Here is a 22,256-nt window from a genome sequence, read left to right as displayed (position 1 = left end):
GAATGAGACTTTGATACAAAGTTTCCCAGGATCTAGTCCAACACTATCAAAGAATCACAAGAGCTGTAAGATCATCTAACATAACCTTGGTCAGGGTAAGCTCATCCTGCACTGCAGGATGCATTTACGGCAGTCCAACAAGGGGTTCTTCCAACCCGTATTAAATATCAGGAAAACCCACCAACTCCGAAGGAAGTTGTTCTTTTTTTAGAAGCCTGCTTTTCTGAAATTGCCACCCATTTAGTCCAGCCCTGCTCTCAAGAACGAAAGACCACAGATGGTCCAGCTTCTGCACAGCAGCCCTCCAGATCCCTGAAGACCGCTAGGCTTGGAAAAGTTGCTTTGTTTTGGACTGCAACTCCCAGAATTCCTCGTCCCCGTTGGCGACAGACTTCTGGGAATTGCAGTCCAATCAAACACATCAGGTTGTCCCAAACTCTGCAGCACTGTTAGAGGAGAAGCATATCTAGACTATGATTCCCGGAGGAGGAAGGCAGGGGCTGAATCCCCTCCGTTTGCCCTTCATCCTTTGCTCCGCTCCTCAGAAAACAGCCTTCGGCGCAGGATGCTCCTCTGGAAAGAAGCTCGTCCTTGAATTTCTCCTTCAAAGCCCACCCCACGGACGACGGGGCACGGCAGTCAGGTGAGGCGGCTTGCCCTCCGGCTGGCTTGAGAGGGCGGCCCGGGCGGCCTACCTGCGCGTGGGCGGAGCTCCGGCCGGCTGCACCTGTCCGACGGGGCCCCGCCCTTCCTTCTGGGCGCCGCCGCAACGCGCTCGCCTCCTGGGCTACCTTGCGCGTCTGGGCGACGAAGCGAGCGGGCGCGCCTCGCACGGGTTCCGCCGCTGCCGCCGCCGCCGCCGCCGCCGCGTGGGGTCATGGCCGGCCTGCTCCGCAGCCTCTTGGATTCTCAGCCGGTCGCCCGCTTCCAGCGCCGCTGCGGGCTCTTCCCGGCCAAGGAGGGAGGGGAGCCGGCGGCGGGTAAGGGCGGCCCCCCGCGCCCCCTCTCTCCGCCGGGCGCCTGCAATGGGTGCAGCCCGGCCGAGAAGCGCCCCCGGCGCGCTCTCGACCACGGCGGCCTTGGCAACGGCCGGAAGGTACAGTACTTGGTGACAAGGGAGCGCAGGGTGGGGGCGAGCGTCAGCTTGGAGGGCGAGCCGCGCCGGCGCCCAGGCGGCAGCCTTTGCCCTAGAAGCGCGCCGGTGGCCCCTTCCTGGTCCGGGTATTCAGGGCTCTGAGGAGTTTAGACCTAGGAAACGGCCGGCTTCCTTCCTTCTCGGGGTGGCGAGTTTTCGATCCGGGAGGGCGCGACGTGCTTTCGGTCTTTGCCCGCGTCGCTGCTACCACTACTACTACTACTACCAGCACCACCACCACCACCACCATCATTGCGCTCCAGTCCATCCTCTTTTATGGAGGCAGGCGAACTTCCTGTTGTTGCCTGCAGGTGAAAGGGGAGACTCCAGGGAAAGCCCGGGAGACCCCGTTTCTTTGCAGGAATGGGGACGACCGTGCTCGGCGGGGCTAAAAAATCCTCCACACGATCCCCTGGCGGTGATAAAAACAGCACAGGTTGCTCTGGGATCGGAGCCAGCAAGATTCCCTGCTGGCGCTCTTTCTGGTGCAAATGTTCAGACGAAAACTCACCGGGACGGTGAGGAAAAATAATGTACAGGCGGAGTGGAGAGTAAGTAATAGGGTTACTATAGGATTGCAAGGAACTTCGTTAATTGGTGAATGAGGTGGCTTTTGCCAAAGATGTTGATTTTGATGCGATAACAATCAGGGTGCTTAGTGAGGCAGAGACAGTTGCATTTGAGCTAAATAGGAAAATTAGAGCAGACCTTTGGTCGAGATGAGCGAGGTATAAATCTAATAAAATAAAATAAAACACATAGGCAAAGAAACGAGGATGCCTTGTTTCTTAAAATGGTGAGTAAAGATATTGAGTAGCAAATTATTCCAGCATTTAGCAATGAGCAGAGATGGTGAAAGTTCTGTTCCGGTCTTTCCACTCCCTGATAGGACTAGCTTCTGTGTTATTAAACAGAAGACTCAGTATGCACATAATTACACGTACAAATCACTATAAAATAGATATGTTATTTTTAAGGACGGCGCAGGAAAATTACCCAATATGTTGCCTAAAGTGAAGAGGATTATATGTATTTTTGCTGCATAAACTGACTGGGCATGCTGTTTTGACACAGGTGGAAAGTGATGGCAAAGATTCTTCCTGTGGGCAGCAAGGTTGGTTAAGGATCACAAGAGGGATGTGACCCATGCGTCCCTTTTTCTCTACCACCTTGCTACTGTTCTGTGTGCTGTCATCCCCTAGAATATTCCAGGAGGTGGCCTCATTTTCTCTCCTGGTAGGGCTGGCACTTGAAGGAAGGCACAAATTTCCCTACTGTCATCAAATACCTAAATTTTTGAGAGGATCCTCTCATAATCTAGAAGGTGCTCTCAGAGGACCAGAGAATGCAGCATTGGGGAGAAAGGGGGTAGAAAGCTTTTGCTCTGTGAACTTCCTTAGCCTGCCTATCTTGAAACTAAGCCATGCATTTCTTCGTTACATTTTTATACTTAGCAAAACAAGAACGTGGCAAGGCAGGGTCAGCTTGGTCTTTTCCACTTTTTGTAAGGCTTAGCATAACCATAGTAAAAGTCCCTGCTGTGCCAAAGAACTTACTAGAGGACAACAGTGTGTACAAATACAAAGAGTGCCAGTAATTGGAACATGTTGGGAACTGTTGGGTGGGCACTGTTACCTCTGTAATCAATGTGCTGCCTATACATACCAGTAGAGTATGAAAGAGAAAGTAATATGTTGCTATTTGTAACCTAGAAGAAATGTGTCATTATTCCCCTGCACTTTGTAGGGAAGTCTGTAACCTGATCTATTTCAATTAATTTTGTCTATACTTCTGATATGGCCAGCCTTAAATGCCAGAACATCAGAGGTATTTGGACAAGGCTGCATCAACTAAATGTACAGCACCGTGGTCCAAAATTTCTTTACAAAACATGAGGTTCTGTTCCCCTTATTTGGCTGTCCTGTTTGCAAAGTGTTGCTTTGCTTGCGTATGGTTTCCTCTGCTAGGACTTACTATTTAGTCTTCCTCATATGCCTGCTCTACTCCTTCCTGTTGTTTTCATTGTTTGTTTTCCTGAAGTCAGTTCTTTACTTTGTTTTTATTTTATTCGTTACTTTTATATCCTCCAGTGAACTCAAGGCAGTATATACAGCTGTTCTCTCCGTTTTATCTCCACAACAGCCTGTGAAGTAGGTCAGACTGAGGGAGTGTGACTGCCATAAGGTGAGCTTCATGTCGCAGTGGTGGGACAGCACAAAATCTCCTCCTGCTGCTCAGTGGCAGCCTATCAAGACAGGATTTAATTTCAACTGATACAGACAGACCTACTCAGTAGAGGACTAGAGTCTGAATCTCACTATTACCACTCTAACCACTACACCTCTCTGTGTTCAATCATTGTCTTATGTCCTCTAAATCAGCCCCTTTTCTCCTGGATCCAGGTTCCTCTTAGCTACCTTCTTTTATCAAACCCTCATCTTTTTCTACAATATTTGTAGTTTAATAGTATTCGTTTTATTCATGACTTGTAAACTACCCAGAATAGTGCTTTGCATTACTAGGGTGGTATACTAGCTAGGTGGGTGGGTGGGTAGGTAGGTAGGATTCTTCTAATTTCCTGTTTGAAGAGGATTAATTCCCAGCTGTTGAATCTTGTTTAATATCGCCAATGGAATTCTGCTAGCAAAATCTCACACGTCTTCTTAAATCACCTGTCCTTTGACCTGCAGTACTTCTTCTGCTAATAATTTGCTTACAGAATCTTTCCACCTTTGTAGCTTTGACACTTACGTATCATGTCTCCCTGTGAGGTCCTGCAAGTTTGTTCTGTGGGAAATATGTAAATCCCTCATTCTTTTTTTTAATGTTTCAATTATAATGATAAATAATCTCTTACAATTTTAGTTTATTGCATGTTCCATGCTTGGATCCCACCTTTTTCTCTCTTCACTGCTTTGTTCCCCTCCCCTCATTCGTTAAATTGCTCCGACTCTTAGAGGAGAGTATGAAAACCTGAGACGTGTATGTTATAGGAGATGCAGTTTAGTTTCTGGTAGACCTCGCTTCTGGGAATAATTGCTTACATAAGTACCACAATTCTTCATTCTGTAGATTCTGTAGCACAAAGGAAAGATAAACTTTCAAGTTATAATTTCAAAGTATGTTTCATGTGTATCAATTGCCATATTTGAGATGCGTAATTCTTGCTGTACAGTGCCATGGTGGGACCGAGAGAAATGCCTCTCCTGATTATCTTAATACCTGGGTAGGCTTATAAGGGAATATATGGTCTTTTAGATAGCTTGGACCCAAGTCATTTATGGCTTTCTACATTAAAACCAGCACTTTGAATTGTGCCTGGAAACAAATTGGCAGCCAGTGGAGCAGCTGTCACAGGGAAATTTATGTTCTCTGTAACCAGCCCCAGTTAACAATCTGGCTGTGTGTTTTTGACTGGTGGGTTTTCTGAACACTTCCCAAAAGCAGTCCCATGTGGGGCACCTTACAGATGTGATTGCGTGATAAAAGAGTTGTCTGGAAAGCATCCAGAGTGTCTCAATACAGGTTCTAAGTAATTGGATGAAAACTCTTGAGACCTGAAGACCAGTTTAATCTGTCTTCAAGACATAAGATTCTCTCTTTCTGCATCATACAGCCATATACACAACCAACATTGTTGGCCACACAGATAAGCATGCCTCTGAACAGAAAGGCTAAACCCCTGTTGCAAATCACTGTTCATGTACGGTCAGTCATGCATGTGGTGACAACTTAGAGCTCAACCAATTGTGCAACTCAGACTTATTTGAGTGTACAGAAGACAGTGGGCAAGATTGCACACACTGCATGCTCAGTTCCTAATTTATGCTACAAGACAGCAACAGGATTCTGACCAAGGAATCCCAGGACCTTCTGTTATGTACTGGGCCAGCCTGAGGCCTTTTTACTGCCTGAAGCAAAGAACATGATATAAATATGTACCAAGACCAATTGGACTGACCATAGAATCTTAGTTTCACATTGGCAATGAAGCAGGGTCCTTTACTTAGAAAAGGTGGCTAAACAAAGTGAAATGATCAGGAGATTGAGGGGAATAATGCAGTGTGCCACTGCAACTCTCTAGTGACTGCCATCTGAGGCAGCTGATGCCCTTGGTCTAATAATATGGCTGGCCTCAGGATACTTTCTTCCTATGCCTTCTTTTCTATTGAGTTAGTATGGAGATATTACATTGATTTAGCACAATTTGTGTCAACCTCAAGCATTTTTATTTTCTCTACCTCTGCACAATGAAGAGAAGGGAAGGAGTTTGAAGCATCTACTTCAGGTCATTTCCTAAGCCTGGTTGGTTCTGCTTTAGGTTTGGTGGTTGGAGGGTAGATAGTGGAATAAATAGCAAGTTCTACTAGACTTCTGCTAGGCTTCAGTATAACTCATTTACTGCTCAAGAGAATACAGTATAGTTAATTTGTTTCATAACTGTAGATCATAATATCTAAGAAACATTCAGTCTAAGGGCTTGGCTAGGTAGCTCAATTAGAACGGGCTTGCTCAGGCTTGATATAATGCTGTTAAAGGTGGAAGGCAGCGGGGAAAGAAGAAGACCAAATATAAGATGAACTGATTCCTTGAAAGAGATCACAGGCTTGAGTCTGCAGGAACTAACTGAGCACGGTGGCTGAGGGAGGAGAGGACATTTTGAAGAGCACTCATTCGTAGGGTTGCCATGAGTTGGTGGTGACTTGGCAATACACAGCAACAAAGGTCACGTAGAAGTCTGTTATACCATTTGTTGCAGTCCTTGCACCCACAAGGCAAATGCACCTCAAGTGGCCCTATTTGGCCTGCCTCTCTTAAGAAGCAAAAGAGGAGGAAGGCCTTCTTATTGCCTTCTGCTGTTTCCACCTTCTGGAAGCTTTCAGTTTTTGTTTTTCTATTTTATTTACAGAGCATCAGTGCTATCTTAATGGGCTTGAAAAAAACTTTGCATCCTCCCTCTTTTAGTACCCCAATATCATCAAGTAGCTAATTTTAACAATATTGGTAAATTGAAACTTTAAAGCAGCAGGCTTCACTTTGGTTTGTTGATAGTAATTACAAAATGGAGCAGTCCTACCTGCACCTAAAAAAGAGTAAACCCTGACTGGGAGCTAGAAAGTTGTGGTAGGAACACCTTGGGTATAGACTGGCACTTATGCCATCTGTTCACCAGCTAAAGAAACCAGCATGTCCCCACAGCAGACAAAATAGCAGGACAAATGCTGATGTAGTTAACCCCTAAGTTTAGGATTGCTATGGCTTTATCAGTTTACTGGGTGTGACAATGTTTTTTTCTAGTTAATTAAGCTATAATTAACTATAATTATAATTTAATTAACTAAAAAGGAATGTTTGAGCATGTAGAGGCAGGACTGAATATTATGTTTGGCACTGACCTGATTCACAGTACACTGCAGTTCTAATCCCATAGTCAATTTATACCCCATTGGCAACCCATTTCTGTATTAAAAGGGTCACTGATGGCTTGATACAACTACAGTTTAATTTTTAATGGTGTACATCACTTTGAAGACAAATCTATTAATGAAAGCAAGGAATTGAGCATTGCCTAATCACCCCCTCCCCCGTAGGCTATATTAAACGATAGAAACCCAGAATTTAAAATCTTATACTTGGAAAATGCAAAAGGGTTTGCAACTTTAGTGTGTATAACATTGTTTTTAGTTGTGGTGGAGAATTGAACAGGTACAGAGCAATGTGTTTGATGATGGATTTGCTTATATTTTTCAGAGGAAAAATCTGCTATAAGCAGCTTCAGTTTTAAATGATTCTGATGCAGCTCAAAACATGTTGCTGGCTAAGACAGAGGGCAAGATGGTACCCCCATCCCCAGCATTCCACACAAAGATGCTGATTGGAAGCTAGTTGAACCCTCATTCAGTACTGGCTATGAGATAAAACAGTCTCCTACATCTGAAATGTAGGGGGATGAGGACAGGCTGTGTAGCACACTTCACCCTGTTGTTCAAGAAAGGGAGACAGCCCAAAAGAAAGAATAGTTGGGGGGAGTGTTGTTACTGTTTCTCAACATCTGTCATTTGAAGTGGTGCCTAACCTACATCTTGGCTTCTTCTCGTGACCTCCCAGATTGAGTCCCCAAGCCCTATGGTCCTGCAATAACATACTAAAATCAAACCATATAAATAAAATTGAATGTTAATTTATTGACATGTTAACAAATTAACATTTGCTAATGTAGATTTTTTTTGTCTCAACACACTTCTTGCTAATATGGAGAGGGGGGGTGATGGCTAGCTACATCCACGCTCTTGCCTTTTCATGCGGGCAGAGATGAGTTCTAGAGAGGCTTCCAGTCACATGCAGACTCTTAAGTGCAGAGAAGAGCCCTGGAAAATGTGGATTCTTGCTCATGTCTAGAGGTTACACATGAACAGGAATCTCTCTTTTTCAAAAGTGACATACAGATGTTTTGCCTGAAACCAGGTAAGACTTGACACCATGTTGTGATACGCCCACACATGCAAGGTCCACCCCAATGGTGCTACCTTCCCTGAAAGTGAATCAGATCTTTACATGCTCACAACAAATGAGTGTAGTGGCACTTGTGTGTCCTGTTGAATGTGTTTGCAGCATTCGCAAGATCAGGAGCTTTTGTTTGCCAGAACCACTGCAGACCTTTTCTGTGAACATACAAAGGTATGCCTGATTTCCAAGTGGTGTAGGGGTATGGAGACTGCCCTTACATAGATGGCCCCATCCACACTGTGCTTCAAACCCTATTAGGATTCAGACTGTAACGCCTGGGTAATGGAGACAGTGATAAGGGTTAAGGCTTGCCCCTTCTCTCTGTGTTGATCATGCTGGATGAGGCAATGACTGAATAGGGCTGTAATTTTTTAAGTTGGTCTAGTTTGAAAAATGCTAGGAACCTCCTGAGCTGGTGCCACGCTTGACAGACTACAATTTCCAGAATCCCTTCAAGTCAGTTCTAGTTCAAAATGTTTTTGTGTGTAGTGTAGCAGGAGCCTTTCAGCCTTCTAGTCTCCTTGCAAATTATCATGATAAATAATTCACCTTATATAGCTTCTCTCATGCAAGTTAATATATGGCTGGCCTAAGAAAATTAAATAAGTGTAGTTTGCTGTTGGAGCCAGTCAGAAGCAAAGATAGATAATTAGGTAGGTAGGACAGTCAGTTGGTAGTTTGGCAGTTTTTTAAAAAATCATTGGTATTTCGCCTTTCTCTCTGTGAGGGTAACCCATGCAGCTCACAATGTTAAAAAATAATAGATAACTGGTCCATGACCCTTACGTAGAACAGAGTCTTTCTACTGGTAGTTCATCTTCAGAAACAGGTATAAATCCTATATGACAGGCTTTCATGAATGTAGTTGTGCCAAATGATGTTTATAGATAATTAAATGTAGCACATACTGTAGATACTGTTACACAAACCTGAGTCTCCATCAACCTCTGTACTGTAGTATTATAAACAATTCAAATTAAGGAAGTACTGTATACTATACAGTATATATACTGCTTCCTTTTGGCTGCTAGTGCTTCAGTAATGATGGGTCATGGTGTCTCAGAGAATAATACAGCGCGTGCATTAATCAGGTCCTAATAGATTTGACTATCTTTGGCTGAGGAAAGAAATGAAAAGGGCCCCCTCTCAGTGTGGTGACTCGGTTAGAAATCAGCTCCCACTTATAATAATAATTGTGTGCTGTCAAGTAAATCCCGAGTTGCGGCGACCCTTTTCAGGGAATAAAGAGTTTTCAGAAGTGGTTTACCTTTCCCTTCTTCTGGGGGCATCCTGGGACTGCACAACTTGCGCAAGGCCTCACAGGTTGGCTCTTCTCCCAGGAGGCACATTGGGGAATGAACTACCAACTTCTAGCTCTGCAGATAGAGCCCATTAGTACCTGCGCTCCCCTTTGTAGATGGGGGGGCACCCTCATGTAAATCATTTTCCAATATCTTCTCACCCTCTTTTGGAAGGTTCCACTCCAGTACAGTTAGATTTCTTCAAACCACAGAGAAAAAGAGAGCAAGGGAGCGAGCAGCTTGCTGGCCTGAGTTAGCGAGCAGAACAACAATAGCTAAGGCTGGGGCAGGGAGGATAAGATCAGCCCAGTGAAAGGAATTAATAGACTTCAGCAGCAGGGCGAGCAGGTTTGGGAGTATGAGTATCAGGGGAAGAGCAAAGAGCATCGACTGTGTCAGATGAATATGAGAAGATGCATATGAATATGAGGTGACTGTGTGGGTGTGCGCCCATGTAAATGAATTGATTGGTTATAGGTGTATGAATGAGATGCACTTGTCCCAGCGTAATAGTCTGTGGATGATATCATGGCTTTTGCAACTGCAGTTATTGGACACGAAAGCATACTGTTTTAGTCCTACTGGGTAGGTCAGTATCATCCTCTCTTTTCTTATTAGTGTGATTATCCTCATTAGTGTCATTTAGTTGCTACTCCTACTACATGGAAGGAGGTGGGTTTGGGATGCAGCCATGATCTTTGCCATTTGTTCCTTCAGTACAACAGATAGGGTAAGAATTCTGAGATGTAGTTACCTAAATAAAATTCACAGCTTTGAGGCAATGAGTGTTCACCAGAATACATCCAGAATATGTAGTACTAAACAAATTCTTTTTAGAAAGTCTTTCCACGTGTTGATTGCTATACTTGTAACATATCAAAAGCTGCTGTTAAGTTTGCACGATGGCATTTTAATGGGAAAACATGGTATTTACAATTGAATGGCTTTTTAAATACATTTCATAGTTGAGAGTTCCAACTAACATAGATACAGGAGACTTGCTTTTGTCAATACCTGTCAAGGCTTTCCTCTTGAAATCTCCTCTTTTTTTAGTAGAAACTCCTCCCTTTTTCTTCCTGTCCCTTAGTGTTTGTCTCTGCTCAACCCCCAAAACTCTTTCTACACCCACCCTGTAAAATAGACTGTAAACTGACAGATAATTTGGCACTGTCAATCTACTCGTACTGGTTCTCAATCAGACTGGCGTCCCTGATCATTATGGTGTTTTGTCTCTCCTACCAAATTTCTGTCCCTCTTACCTGTGTACATGGAGCCCAAGAACTGGTAATGCTCTGAATTCTTCTCTGAATTCTTTGTACAGAAACACAAATCTTCAGTTTCTCAGTATAGACAACCTACTTTAACTGTACTACCACACATTCTAGTGTGATAACACTAACCTCCTAGGAAAGTTGCTTTTTCTGCTTGTGATTGATTCTTGCAAATATCACAAGAGCTGGAGAAGCAGGAAAATATGTTTCCCAAAGAAGTAGGAAAATAAGTTTCCATAAATATCTTCCAGCGTGATTTGTAGCTTTACCTCAGATTTTTTTTTTCCTTTGCACTAATCAGTACTTTGGCCATCTCATGAGAAGAAAAGAGTCCTTGGAAAAAAACTTGATGTTAGGAAGGTGTGATGGCAAGAGGAGAAGGGGACGACCGAGGATGAGATGGCTGGACAGTGTCTGCGAAGCAACCAACATGAACCTGACACAACTCCGGGAGGCAGTAGAAGACAGGAGGGCCTGGCGTGCTCTGGTCCATGGGGTCACGAAGAGTCGGACACGACTAAACGACTAAACACACAATCAGACTACAGACTCTTGAGGTTGTTATATACCTGTGTAGGAACTGGAGTTTCCATCTGTCCCTTACAAATACTTGGTTCCATTTTGGCTATGTAAGGATCAGCATGAAGAGCATTAAATTGTTTTTAATATAGGATATGATTCATATTGTTAATAGTTTTTATATATCGAGCTGTGCTCTCTGAATCATGCAGGAGGTATAATTAGAGATGGGCTATTCGTGTTTGTATCCCTGGGGACACAAATATGAATAGCAGCACCACAGGTGCCATAGAGGTACATTCCCTCCCTCCAGAACTGGCCAGTCCACTCATTGTTCGCTGTGTGGCACGTGACTCCATGGTCGTTGTCTCACTAATTGCAGAAGAAGCCTGGCCACCTCTTCCCCTCCTCCTCATGCAGCTGACCACTTATCAGCTGAACAGAGATACTCCCCGCCCTACCCCCGTATCGTAGTTGGCTATGTGGGGACGTGGGGAATTGCCAGCCAGGCTCCCTCCATGATTGGTGTGAGGACAATGACAGAGCCAAACACCGTGTGCCAAATGGTAAGTGGACTGGCCAGTTCTGGGGGGAAGGAATGGACTTCCGTGGCGCCTGTGGTGCTGCTATTCATATTTGTGTCTCCAGGGATACAAACATGAATACCCCATCTCTAGTTATAATGTTTCCTTCATTTTTAACTAAGGGCCAGTGGACAATAGTTTATACCCAATATGTATGTACAAATGCTATGCCATTTAGTGCTATGGCCCTTATTTTAAAGTAGTGATGCCTTCCACTATTTACACTAGTGCTGAAATTATTGGGCTTGCTTCTTTTGGCATTAGATACAGTGTAAGATTGTATGATACTAGGTCAGGCATAAGAGTGTTGAATATTTCTTGAGAAGTGTTAAATACAACACATTTCTTTTGTGGGTTAAGCAATGCTTTTTTTACTATCATGTGAGGTGCACAAATTATTTAGATTTACACATCCATGTGAAGTCCTCTTGAAAATGCAGAAGTTGTAAGTTTAGAAACATCTTTCTGGAACACAGGTAGACCATCAAGGCATATGCTTTGCTTTCCTCCCACACTCGGATTTCACATTATTGAGACTGCTTTGTTTTTGTAATTTTCATATGAGCAAGATGGTATGAAATTAAACTGTGGGAACTTCTATTTATGCTGCTGTAACATCTGTGGAAGGCTTGAATGAATCTTTGCAGTATCAACACAAACTGAATCCTAGAATTCATATTGCCATTAGGTCTCTAGCACCTACATCTCTCTTGAAATGGTGCATGGCTTTTTGCCCTTCCGTGATCTAAGCTCCTTCCAAAGCTTTGTAGTTGCCAGTCAAATGTTATGTCTCTACATGATATTTGTATGCATCGTGTCATACTTTGAAATCATTCCTGCTTGGACTCTTGGAGGAAAAGAGAAAGTCTTAATCATTTTTAATGATGGCAATGTGTTTCCGCCTGGAAGGCATTCAAAGAAATACATACCACATAGCCAACTGTCTGGCCTTAGCCTTTAGCTTGTCCCCCCCTCCTCCTTTTTTTTTTGGGCAGGGTGGACTATCTGTTCTAAAACTCTGCTGCCTTTGTTTTTCCACTGTTCGGTGTGGTTTTCTCAGAGTCCTTTATTAGCTCCCAGGTTCATCAACACTGACCTTCTCTTTCCCATCTTTCCTTCTTTTTTCCCTCAGGAAGCCGGCATATTACAGTATAGGGTTTATTGGAATGGATTGGGTTTTGGGAGATCTCGTTTTTAGTATCCACCAAGCCATGAAACTGAGTAGGTAACCTTGGGCCAGCCTCTGCCTGCCTGTCTCAGTCTGATCTTCATTAGAGGGTAGTTGTGGGGTCAGTGGGCATATTGGGGAGGACTACAAATGTAACAAAAAATTAAGTGCCAGTAAATGTTGTAGTTTTGTATCTCTCCCTCCCTTTAACTGGCATTTATTTGTGTGAGAGACGGGGGGGGGGGGGAGAGGAGTATATCCCAACTGAATATATCTTTGTTGAAGCTTTCCCCCCCAAAGTGTTGTTAGTTCTCCTTGAGTTTTTCCATCTGGCTTGTATAAAATAACTTGTCTGGTAAATAGAATATGTAGAAATGCATATTGTGGCTAAACTATATCCTTGCTAGAAGAAGGAGGGTGGAATTAACCATTCAGATATCACAGACTAAATTTTAGGACAAAATAAAACAATATTATCTCTGACAAGTAAATTTAATCATTTGAAACGCTCACAATATACATTTCTAAACATATATTTTTCTGGCTTGTGTCTCGAAAAGCCTGTGTAATTTTCCCTTAGCTTTAGCCTATAACTTCTCCAAACTTGTTCATAGTGTATTTCAGTAATTCCCAAGCTTATTGATGCAGAGTTAGGAGAGAACAAGTATGGCAAAGAGAAAACCCAGGGGAATTTTGGTCCTTGAGATAGTTTTTGAAATTTATATGCCACGATCTCATGGCACTGATTATGCTAACTGGGGTTGATGGGAATTGTACACCAACATATTGGGAGAGCCAGAGGCTTCCCACCTGTTAAGTATGATATCTCTGTTCCCTTCCGTATTATGAGCTCATTTGAATCCATTCATCTTTCCCCAATAAATTAAAGTCTAGTTCATTTGCATATCAGGGAAAAGAAGCTGCATCCTGCCATTCTGTCAACTGAAACATTAGCTTTAGTTGTTGAAAGCTAATTGATATGGAAATAAATTGTTTAAATAACATACATTTATGGGGATTTCAAAATTGCTGAAAAATTAAATGTAACATTTGATTCCTCTCAAGAAACTTATTAACACATAAAATATTTCTTTCTTAGGACAGTTTGCAGGAGTATGTTGTAAAGAACTATTTCTACTACTACTTGTTCAGGATTTCAGCTGCAATGGGTCAAGAGGTTTTCTACATTACATTCCTTCCATTCAGTTACTGGAGCATTAATCCATACATTGCTAGAAGGCTGGTCATCATGTGGTGTGTAAGTATTGCTTAGATTATTACTGTATGCAAGCAAGTTAATTTAAAACCTCCAGAACACGGGCAAACATCCCCAAAAAACCAACAACAATCAAGTTATTGTAACTTTGCTCTGAGTTTGTGAATGTAATTCTAAAAGACCAGCAAAACAGTCTGAAGTCTGACATTGTGTATTTCTTCTGAGAAAGTGATCAATCTCAATGGATTCAGGTAGCTGGCTCAATTGCACTTCTTCAGATCTGAATTATTCTAACATTTATCCACTTCTTTAATAGCTTTAAAAGGCTTGGAGAGAGTCTGAGGCATAGCCTGGAAAAAAAGAAGAAAGCTTGATCATGGTAGCAACAGTAGGGCAGGGGACTGCACTGGAAAGCTGATGTTGCCATGTAAGAGTAGGCAGAAGCTTTAAGGCAAGCAGAGAATGAGAGTTATGGCAAGAGAAGTCTGTGGCGTTCCTTTCACAGAGATAATGAGGGTGGAAGGAACAGGAACCAGGAAAGAGCCAAGAACATCAGTCGAAAAAACAAGGATGATATGGGTTAAAGGAAGTACCACTTTGCAGGAAGAATCATACAAATGATGAAAGAGTACTTCTTTCTGTCTTCTCTCATTTTTATGATGATATTGGATTTCACTTTAGTTCTTCATTCTGAATGGATGAAGAGATAGAAAAATCACAAAGATTATTGTATATGCTTATAGATACCAAAAATATTTATGGTTAAGAATCCTACACCTTTGCTTTGCTGTTATAGCTACTTAAGTGCTGCATTACAGTCTTACTCTACTGAGAATAAAACCACCCTTCTTTATAAACTTGTTTCAGTTCACATAAAAATGGTCAATCCTGTTGAAGTGTAAGGTTTTTTTTCTTGATTTGGGGCAGGGGGAGTAGGGAGAAAGGAAGACAGATACAGATCGGCTGCAAAGCTTAATGTAACTGGTTTTTAATCCATGCTCTAGATCAGTATTCTCCATCCTGGCCCTTCCCAGTTATGTTCTACACATCTCTGTGTATAGAAGTGACCTCTGCTGGAGCGAGGAGGATATTGCTCAAAATAGCTGAACTGGTGGATGAAACTGGCACCTTTGAAGAAACTTGTACCTTTGCTTTTGTTTTGTTCTGTATTTTTTGTTGAAATGCTTGTATATTGTACTACACCGTGCAGCCTGCAGCCCCTTCCCATCAAATAGCTTGGATTTTTCCTGGAGAGTTTCAAACAGACCAAGTAGAAAAGCAATCATTTCTCTTCTTTAAGGAAGCCAACATTCCTGGGCCCATGGGAGAGTGACTGTCTTGGGGGAAGCATCTGTCTCTGTGTCTTGGAGATGGGAAACCTGTGGCACTGCCAGAGCAGAGCAAAGCCTGGGCACGATGTTGTCCTGGAGCCATCTCTGGATTCTCCCACTCTGACTTATGACAGGCAATGGCAGAGCAAGCCATCCCTTCTTTAAAAGAGAAGGAAGGAAAGGAAATAAATTTGAGAAGAGTTCTGGATCACTGTGTAGTGAAGTTGCATCCACCTGGCATCCAGCTGAAGTGTTTAGCATTCTTTTAAAATATATGCATTTCTTGAGATTGCTTTAAGATCAGTTTAGTGATTGTGCTTTGCCGTAAGATCAGTTGATATAGGACAGAGGAATGAGCGAACATGTCATTTCAAATTTGAGAGTTCTATTTCCTTGTGGTTTTAAAAAAGTATCTGTAGTCTGGGAATTGTTACATTCTGGATGAAAATATGTGTGCATGCTTCCTTTCACCTCGGTTTAGTTGAGCGGAGGCGAGGAAATCTGGTTTTTGAATGATCTTTGGGAGAAAATATTGAAGGATAAACTAATTAAAGAACACTTAAAACCAAATGACCTAGAAATCTGCAAATGGGGTCTGTTTGTGGTTCCAGAATTTGCCATGGAAGAGTCTAGTGCAAGCTGACATTGCAGAAAAATGAGGTGCCATGCAGTGGCTAGGCAACTTTCATGAAGACATCCAGCTTCTAATAGATTTTGCTAGCATAGCTGCATACATGTATTCATTTTTAAGATTTTATTTCCAAAATGAATGTTTGCTTGTACTTAACTATTTGTTAGAGTCTGAGGCTCTCCATTTTGTATTTTAAAGTTGTTTTAAAGTAGAAGATTCTGGATACCATCTTGATAGTTGAAGATTGTTGACACAAGGGGGTTCTCTTACAAGAATCAGAATACCAGAGATAACAAGGGGAGGAACCACTTCTCATTGTTAGAGTTACTGTATTGCATGCAGATGATCTCCATTTCAATCCACTGGCCTCTGCAGGCAGAACTAGGAAAGAATTCTGTATCAGACATTAGACAGCTGCTGCCAGTCAGTGTTGACAGCACTGGGAGCACTGGGCTAAATGGACCAAGTATCAGACTTGAATACAAAGTGATTTCCTTATAAAGACAGAAGACTGGATTAAGATTTAGGTGTGTGTGTGTGACCCCTTCTCTTTAATGGTGCTCCTCTAGCCTTTCAAAAATTCCTACAGAATCCATACATTTACTCCAGCAGACAAACCATTTTGAAAAAGGATAAGGCACTTATTTTCTTGAATTTCTGCAAGTAAATTCTTAATTTTTCCCACTAAATATATTTCTGCAAATAGGAAGATTGTATGCACGACGTTCACTACACCATTAACATACAGGATTTAAAAAATAGAAGGAATAGGGAATTTTGGTGGGGGGCATGTCATTTGAGAGTTGTCATACGAGTCCCACATTGGGAACTTTTGAGCTAACACAATGTACAAAATTGTTAAAAATAATCCTAGCACAAAATCTCAGGGCCTGTATTAAAAATTACATTTCCTGTGTCAGTTTTATTTCTTCTTGGGTTTTTTAAAGAGAAATTGTGACATCTTGTGGTTGCTGTAATTGTGTGCAATGGCAAAGAACTTGCACAGCCTTGAAATGCTGCATAGTAAGTGCACCTTGCTTCCATATTTAAAGTGTGAGGATCAAATTAGATCCTAAGAAAAATTGTATTCATGGTGATCAGCCCATTTTTTCTCCCACAACATAATTTCTTCAAAGAAACAAAATAGGCAGGCAGGCTGATATCAAACCCATTGAAAATTCTGGAGCAGATTATAAACCAATCACTCTGCAAGCACCTTGAAAACAATGCAGTAATAACTAGAATCCAACATGGATTTGTCAAGAACAAATCCTGCCAGACTAATCTAATCTCAGTTTTTAAAAATCAGGTAACCTCCCTGGTAGATGATGGGAATACTTTAGATGTAATGTATTTTGACTTCAGCTATGCCTTTGACAAAGTGCCCCATGATATTTTGATTAGCGAGATAACTAGGTGTAAGGCTGGATAGAACAACTGTCAGGTGGATACACAGTTGGCTACAGAATTGTACTCAGAGGGCGGTGATTAATAACTCCTCAAACTGGGAAGAGGTAAGAAATAGTGCACTTCAGGGCTCAGTCCTGGGGCCTGTGCTCTTCCACATTTTTATTAATGATGTGGATAAAGAGGTACATGGAAAGCATATGAAATTTGCAGATTACACAAAATTGGGTATAGATAATACCCTGGAAAACAGAAACAAAATTCAAAAATATCTTAATAGGCTTGAACACCAGGCTGAAAACAACAGAATGAAATTTAACAGGGGTAAGTGTAAAGTTCTACACCTGGGGAGAAGAGGGAAACAAATACAGTTATAAGATGGTGGATACTTGGCACAGTAGTACAACATGCAAAAAGCTTCCTAGAATTGTTGTAGATCACAAGCTGAATGAGTCAACAGTGCAATATGGCTGCAAAACAGTCCAGTGCTATTTTATTTTGCATGAACAGAAGTATAGTATCCAAATCCTGTGAAATAGTAGCTCCCCTTAATTTGGCACTTGTTGGGCTTCATCTTGAGTATTGTGTCCAGCTCTGGACATCACATTTTAAGATGCTGACAGACTGCAGCAAGTTCAGAGGAACTTGAATGATCAGGGAGCTGGAAACGATGCCCTATGAGGAAAGCCCAAAATAACTGTCATTTTTAGTCTTTAGACTGAGGGAAGATAGGATAGCATTTTTTCAAATACTTGAAAGACTGCCATACAGAGGAGGGACGGGATATATTCTCAATTATCCCAGAATGAAGGACACATAATAATGGCCTCATGTTATAGGAAGCCAGATTTTGGTTGAATATCAAGGAAAATTTCCTGTTAAAGCAGTAAGTACAACAATAATTAAAGAATGGAAGAATGAAACATAATATTCTCTTTATTACAAAGTAACATCAACTTGGGAAACAGATCTAAGCTTCAGTTCTTTTACAGTTCCAACTAGAGATGGGCACATACTGCTAAAATGGTTGGTCATCTTGGTTTGTGGAAATTACATCCCCCCCCCCCAAACAAACCATGAATCAGGGTGTTGGTTTGTTCAGGAATGTTTCTTTTTAGACAGCCCAGTGCCTCCCACCCACACAGCCTGCCCCTCCCAATTCCCACTCCCCCTGCTGCGTCCTGCCACTGCCTCCTCCATCCCACTCCTCCTTTGGGCTCTTCCAGATAGGCTGGCTGCATGTACCACCCAGCCAATCATCTTGCTTCCCTGTTACCAGGCAGATTTAACATGGTTCCTGTCACACATGCATATTGGGAAAGATATACACAAGATGCATATGTTAGAGAAAGCTGAGTCTGAAAATAAATGCAGTAACTGAATATGACAGAATTACAGTTTACCAGCTGGGGACAGACTGATACACACATCTCTAGTGAAACACAAAACAGCAAAGCTATAGCTCCTCAGCAGCAGGCACGTGCAACTAACCTGACTGCTTTCATTCCAAAAGCCTGCCATACCCACAGGAAGGAGACATCATGTGGGAAAAGGGTGGTACACTTTTTTATATATAGTGTGTTTTGAAATTATTTTCAAGACCGCCTTAAATGAATGCTAGATTCAAGAGCACTCTAATTAGACAGTTGAACAAAAACATAAACACCTAAATGCAGCCGTTTTAAGTTACAGTAAACGTTTCTTCTAAAATTAGGCCTGTTTCCAAGAGGAAAAACCTTTGTGTTGAAGGCTGCATTTGGATTTAGACTAATTGGTTAAGAGCCTGTAATTGGGTATTGAGTAGGCATGGAAGAAAGCTGGGTGTGTGCTTCTTCCTCTGGATCTGAAATCTGAGACAAAGTAATTCCTTGCATGACTCATACATTGATGTCTTTGGAGGCATGATAAAAAAAAAAGAATGCAAGATACAAGCAAGATAATATTTAAAGTACTAAAACAGTTTTCATATACAGGGACAAGAGTGACTTTTTGTTTTAAAGGCAAATCTGTGTTTACAGTGGCACTCAGTGGAGACTGTCATTAGTGGAAGTGGGCCAAAGGATCTCTGCCTCATCCATTGATGGAAAACAAAGTGGTGCACAGTCATGTGTATATACAGAAACATGCATGTTCAGCTGTTCATGCATCTACAAACATACTTGCTGCCTTTTTTCTCCTGAATTATTATTTATTCCTTCTTTGCTCTTCCCTGGATGGGGAAATGATGTAGGTTGGATGATGAGGGGGGAGGGAGGAAGGACATGTCTTAGTTTATTTAGAAGAGTATGACATCAGAAGGGCTATCAGAAATCCGTCCTCTGTTTGCAGGCATCCTCAGTTTTAAGGACTCTTCAGGCCATGTTCAGTTGAAAGAAAGAACAATAAAAGGGAAAAGTAAGGAACTTGAAGTTGCCTCTTGAGATGACATGGATGGCAGAATTGGTAGGTTCACAGATTGCCTGATCATAGTTTTCCTCCCGATGGTGAAATGTATTATCCACATACAATGAAGATACCATAGTTTGACTTATAGCTGTATGGCTGCATCAGTAGCCACTTCACCTTCATTAAGGGGGAAAGTGGTGTCCCATTTCTTCCTAGATTCATGGCTCAAGTGCTCCTAAAGTGCTTTTAAAGAGGTTTAGTTGAAAACTGGGACTTTTGGCATTGATTAATTTGTGCAGAGTAAACAAGACAGAAAGGAGGCTTGCCAGCAGAAACCAGTGTCTAAAATCTTCTAGTTCTCATATCTGGCAAGAAGGCAAAAACCCAATTATTCCCCCATCCTTAACGCAAAATTGGAAAATTGGTACATTTACACTTAAGAACTGAATAGACATGAAGAAACATGATACCAATCTGTGGACCATTAACCCATTTTCCGTGTGAGTTTTGCTTCCTTTCTCAAATGAAATTGAATGTTTATGACTTTTCTGCAGGATGCATCAGGTAAGCAAAATATCTTAGTCCTCCAATATGTAGGCCCAGCCATCTTCTGTTTTCAAGTCCTAGTCCATGTGTTTTTTCTTTCAAAATATGGTGCATCCAAGTCTTTCTGTGAGACAACGTGGTGAAGTTTAAATACATACAGAGGCCAACCTGAATATTGCACTTGATGATGAAGTTAAGATGGTGGTGTTTTAGGACCAGGAGGTTAGCAGATGGCTGTGTTTTGTTCTGACTTGTTTTTAAATGGAACGTGTATTTGTGACTTTTGGAAAACTGCACAACCTGTTACAGAAGAAACATAAGAATATACAAGGTAGACCATACCAAAGACCGCTCTGATGCAGCATTTTGGTTCCATTATGACCAACCACTAGCCTGTGGCGAAGAGACAAGCAAGGCATGCACAGAAAAGCACTCTTCTCTTCAGTAGTGGTTATACAGAACCATTCTTTTTCAGGTAATGGATGGAAAAATATATGCCCATCATGACTAGTAGACATTAGTAACCACATCCTCTCTATATTAAAAAATAAAATAAAAATGAAACGGCCATACATGTAGCCAACATATAGTCTGCATGAAAAGCTACCTTTTAGTGAAGTGGTCAAGGGATTTTAGTGAAGTGGTCAAGGTATCGGGGATCCACATAGTCCAAACTCTGTACAGATTCACTTCTTCACTTTCTCAGTATATCACTTCAGTGTTATAAACTGGTGTCTCAGGACAAGACTCACAACTGCATTTTAAGAATTGGACTTGAAGAACCTTCAGTGGGAAGCATATTGCTTATGTGTTTTTTTTAACAGTCATCATCTGGGACACTTTTGCCCTTACAATATTCCTCTATAACATTTTTTTTGAAACTTACATGGACATTCAGCTTCGAGCCATGTTTTAGTCATGTGAATACTGAATATTTCATATTCATTGAGATCCCAAAATATAAAGCATTCTATCAGCCACCTTGTGACTCAGTTTAGGATTAAGGAAAGTGATTAATCCACTGCTCTGACCTGGTGATTGATCTCTATAGATTATTGGTTTTATAGAAACATGTCTTAATTAACATATATATAGATTAGGAGCCTCCCCAATGTTCCTGTGTGTGTGTTGCATATCAGATGGCAACTTATTTTTTAAAAAACTCAAAACAAGAAAAGTATTGGTTGAACTGAAGAAGTCCAACATGAGTAGAAACACTCCCATCATCAGTATTGTGAGTATCCCCAACTCTCAGAATTGTTCCCCCTCCACAGAGGGGCTGAAACAAGGGGACAGGAAATCTCCATAGCATGAGTACATGTGTTGCATTGATCTTTCTCACTCTTCTTTGGCCATAGCTTTGTAGGCTGAATTTCAATATATCTGCCATTCTCATTTTCAGATTTAATTTTTTAATATAATTAATAAATAGTATTCTTAGATCCTGTCCTCATACAGCAGAACTGCTTCCCGTATTTTGACCAAAACTAATATTTGATTTCTTTTGTCAATCACCAAGCAGTCTTGGCTGGTGGGAAAGTGCTCCTCTATCCTCCAGATTTTAATTTTGGAAAAGTACTGGGGGCCTCTTCCAAAAAGATTTGTAGGCAAATGGAAGTGAATTTTTAGTGCAGTTCCAGTATCTGCTGTGAGTGTAATTCCATTTCTGTTGTGGTGCCATTCTGCTATGAAGAATTCGCATGACTAAAACTATGCAAACCTCTGACAAAAAAGTTAACAAATTTGACAGCCCTTCCCTCAGGGTTGGTTAATCACTGCCTTCAAGTGGTAACCTTCACCTGTGAAAGAGCCAGTTGTTAGGTCAAATACTAGACTTACAACTTTTGTGTGGTGCTTTTCAGTCAAGTCTCTGCACAGAGACATCAACAAGCCTATCTTGAGAAAGTCAAGTAGTGCACACTTATATCTATTGCCACAAAGAAGTGTATGAAAGCGGAGTACTTTAAACAAAGATGACAATAGCAGGAATGTGTCATGAGTCTGTCTAGCCTTGTAGTATGCACACTGTTGTTTTTTCTCGCTTCTGCTATGATAGAGGCCAGAATGATACTAAGCTTTGGGAGCTTTCCTCACCTTCTTCTAGGGACCTCACCTATTTCTATACAACAGAAAGAAAATGAAGGTGGGGAGATGCCCTGTTCTCATAGGAAGATTTCTCTGCCTAGACATTTCATAATGTTGTTTTTGCTGCAAAAATGGCAACCTGCAGAGAAGCATTACAGTTCCTGCACAGA

At 41.7% G+C, this 22,256-nt stretch overlaps 1 protein-coding gene across 1 annotated transcript in view; it reads left to right on the top strand.

Annotated features, from left to right (window-relative positions):
• Window positions 1-703: 703 nt before the first annotated feature.
• The window catches only part of SGPP2 (sphingosine-1-phosphate phosphatase 2), a 41,025-nt gene continuing 19,472 nt past the window's right edge, over window positions 704-22,256 (top strand). The window contains exons 1-2 of the mRNA XM_020795503.3: window positions 704-1,096; window positions 13,585-13,743. Coding sequence (XP_020651162.3) covers window positions 878-1,096; window positions 13,585-13,743 — 378 coding nt within the window. The 5' untranslated portion in view covers window positions 704-877. The remainder of the gene's footprint in view (window positions 1,097-13,584; window positions 13,744-22,256) is intronic.

Source organism: Pogona vitticeps, chromosome 3 (genome assembly GCF_051106095.1).
Source record: "Pogona vitticeps strain Pit_001003342236 chromosome 3, PviZW2.1, whole genome shotgun sequence".
Lineage (NCBI taxonomy): Eukaryota > Metazoa > Chordata > Lepidosauria > Squamata > Agamidae > Pogona > Pogona vitticeps.
The sequence above is the reverse complement of the archived record's forward strand: the minus strand, read 5'-3'. Positions and strand labels throughout refer to the sequence as shown.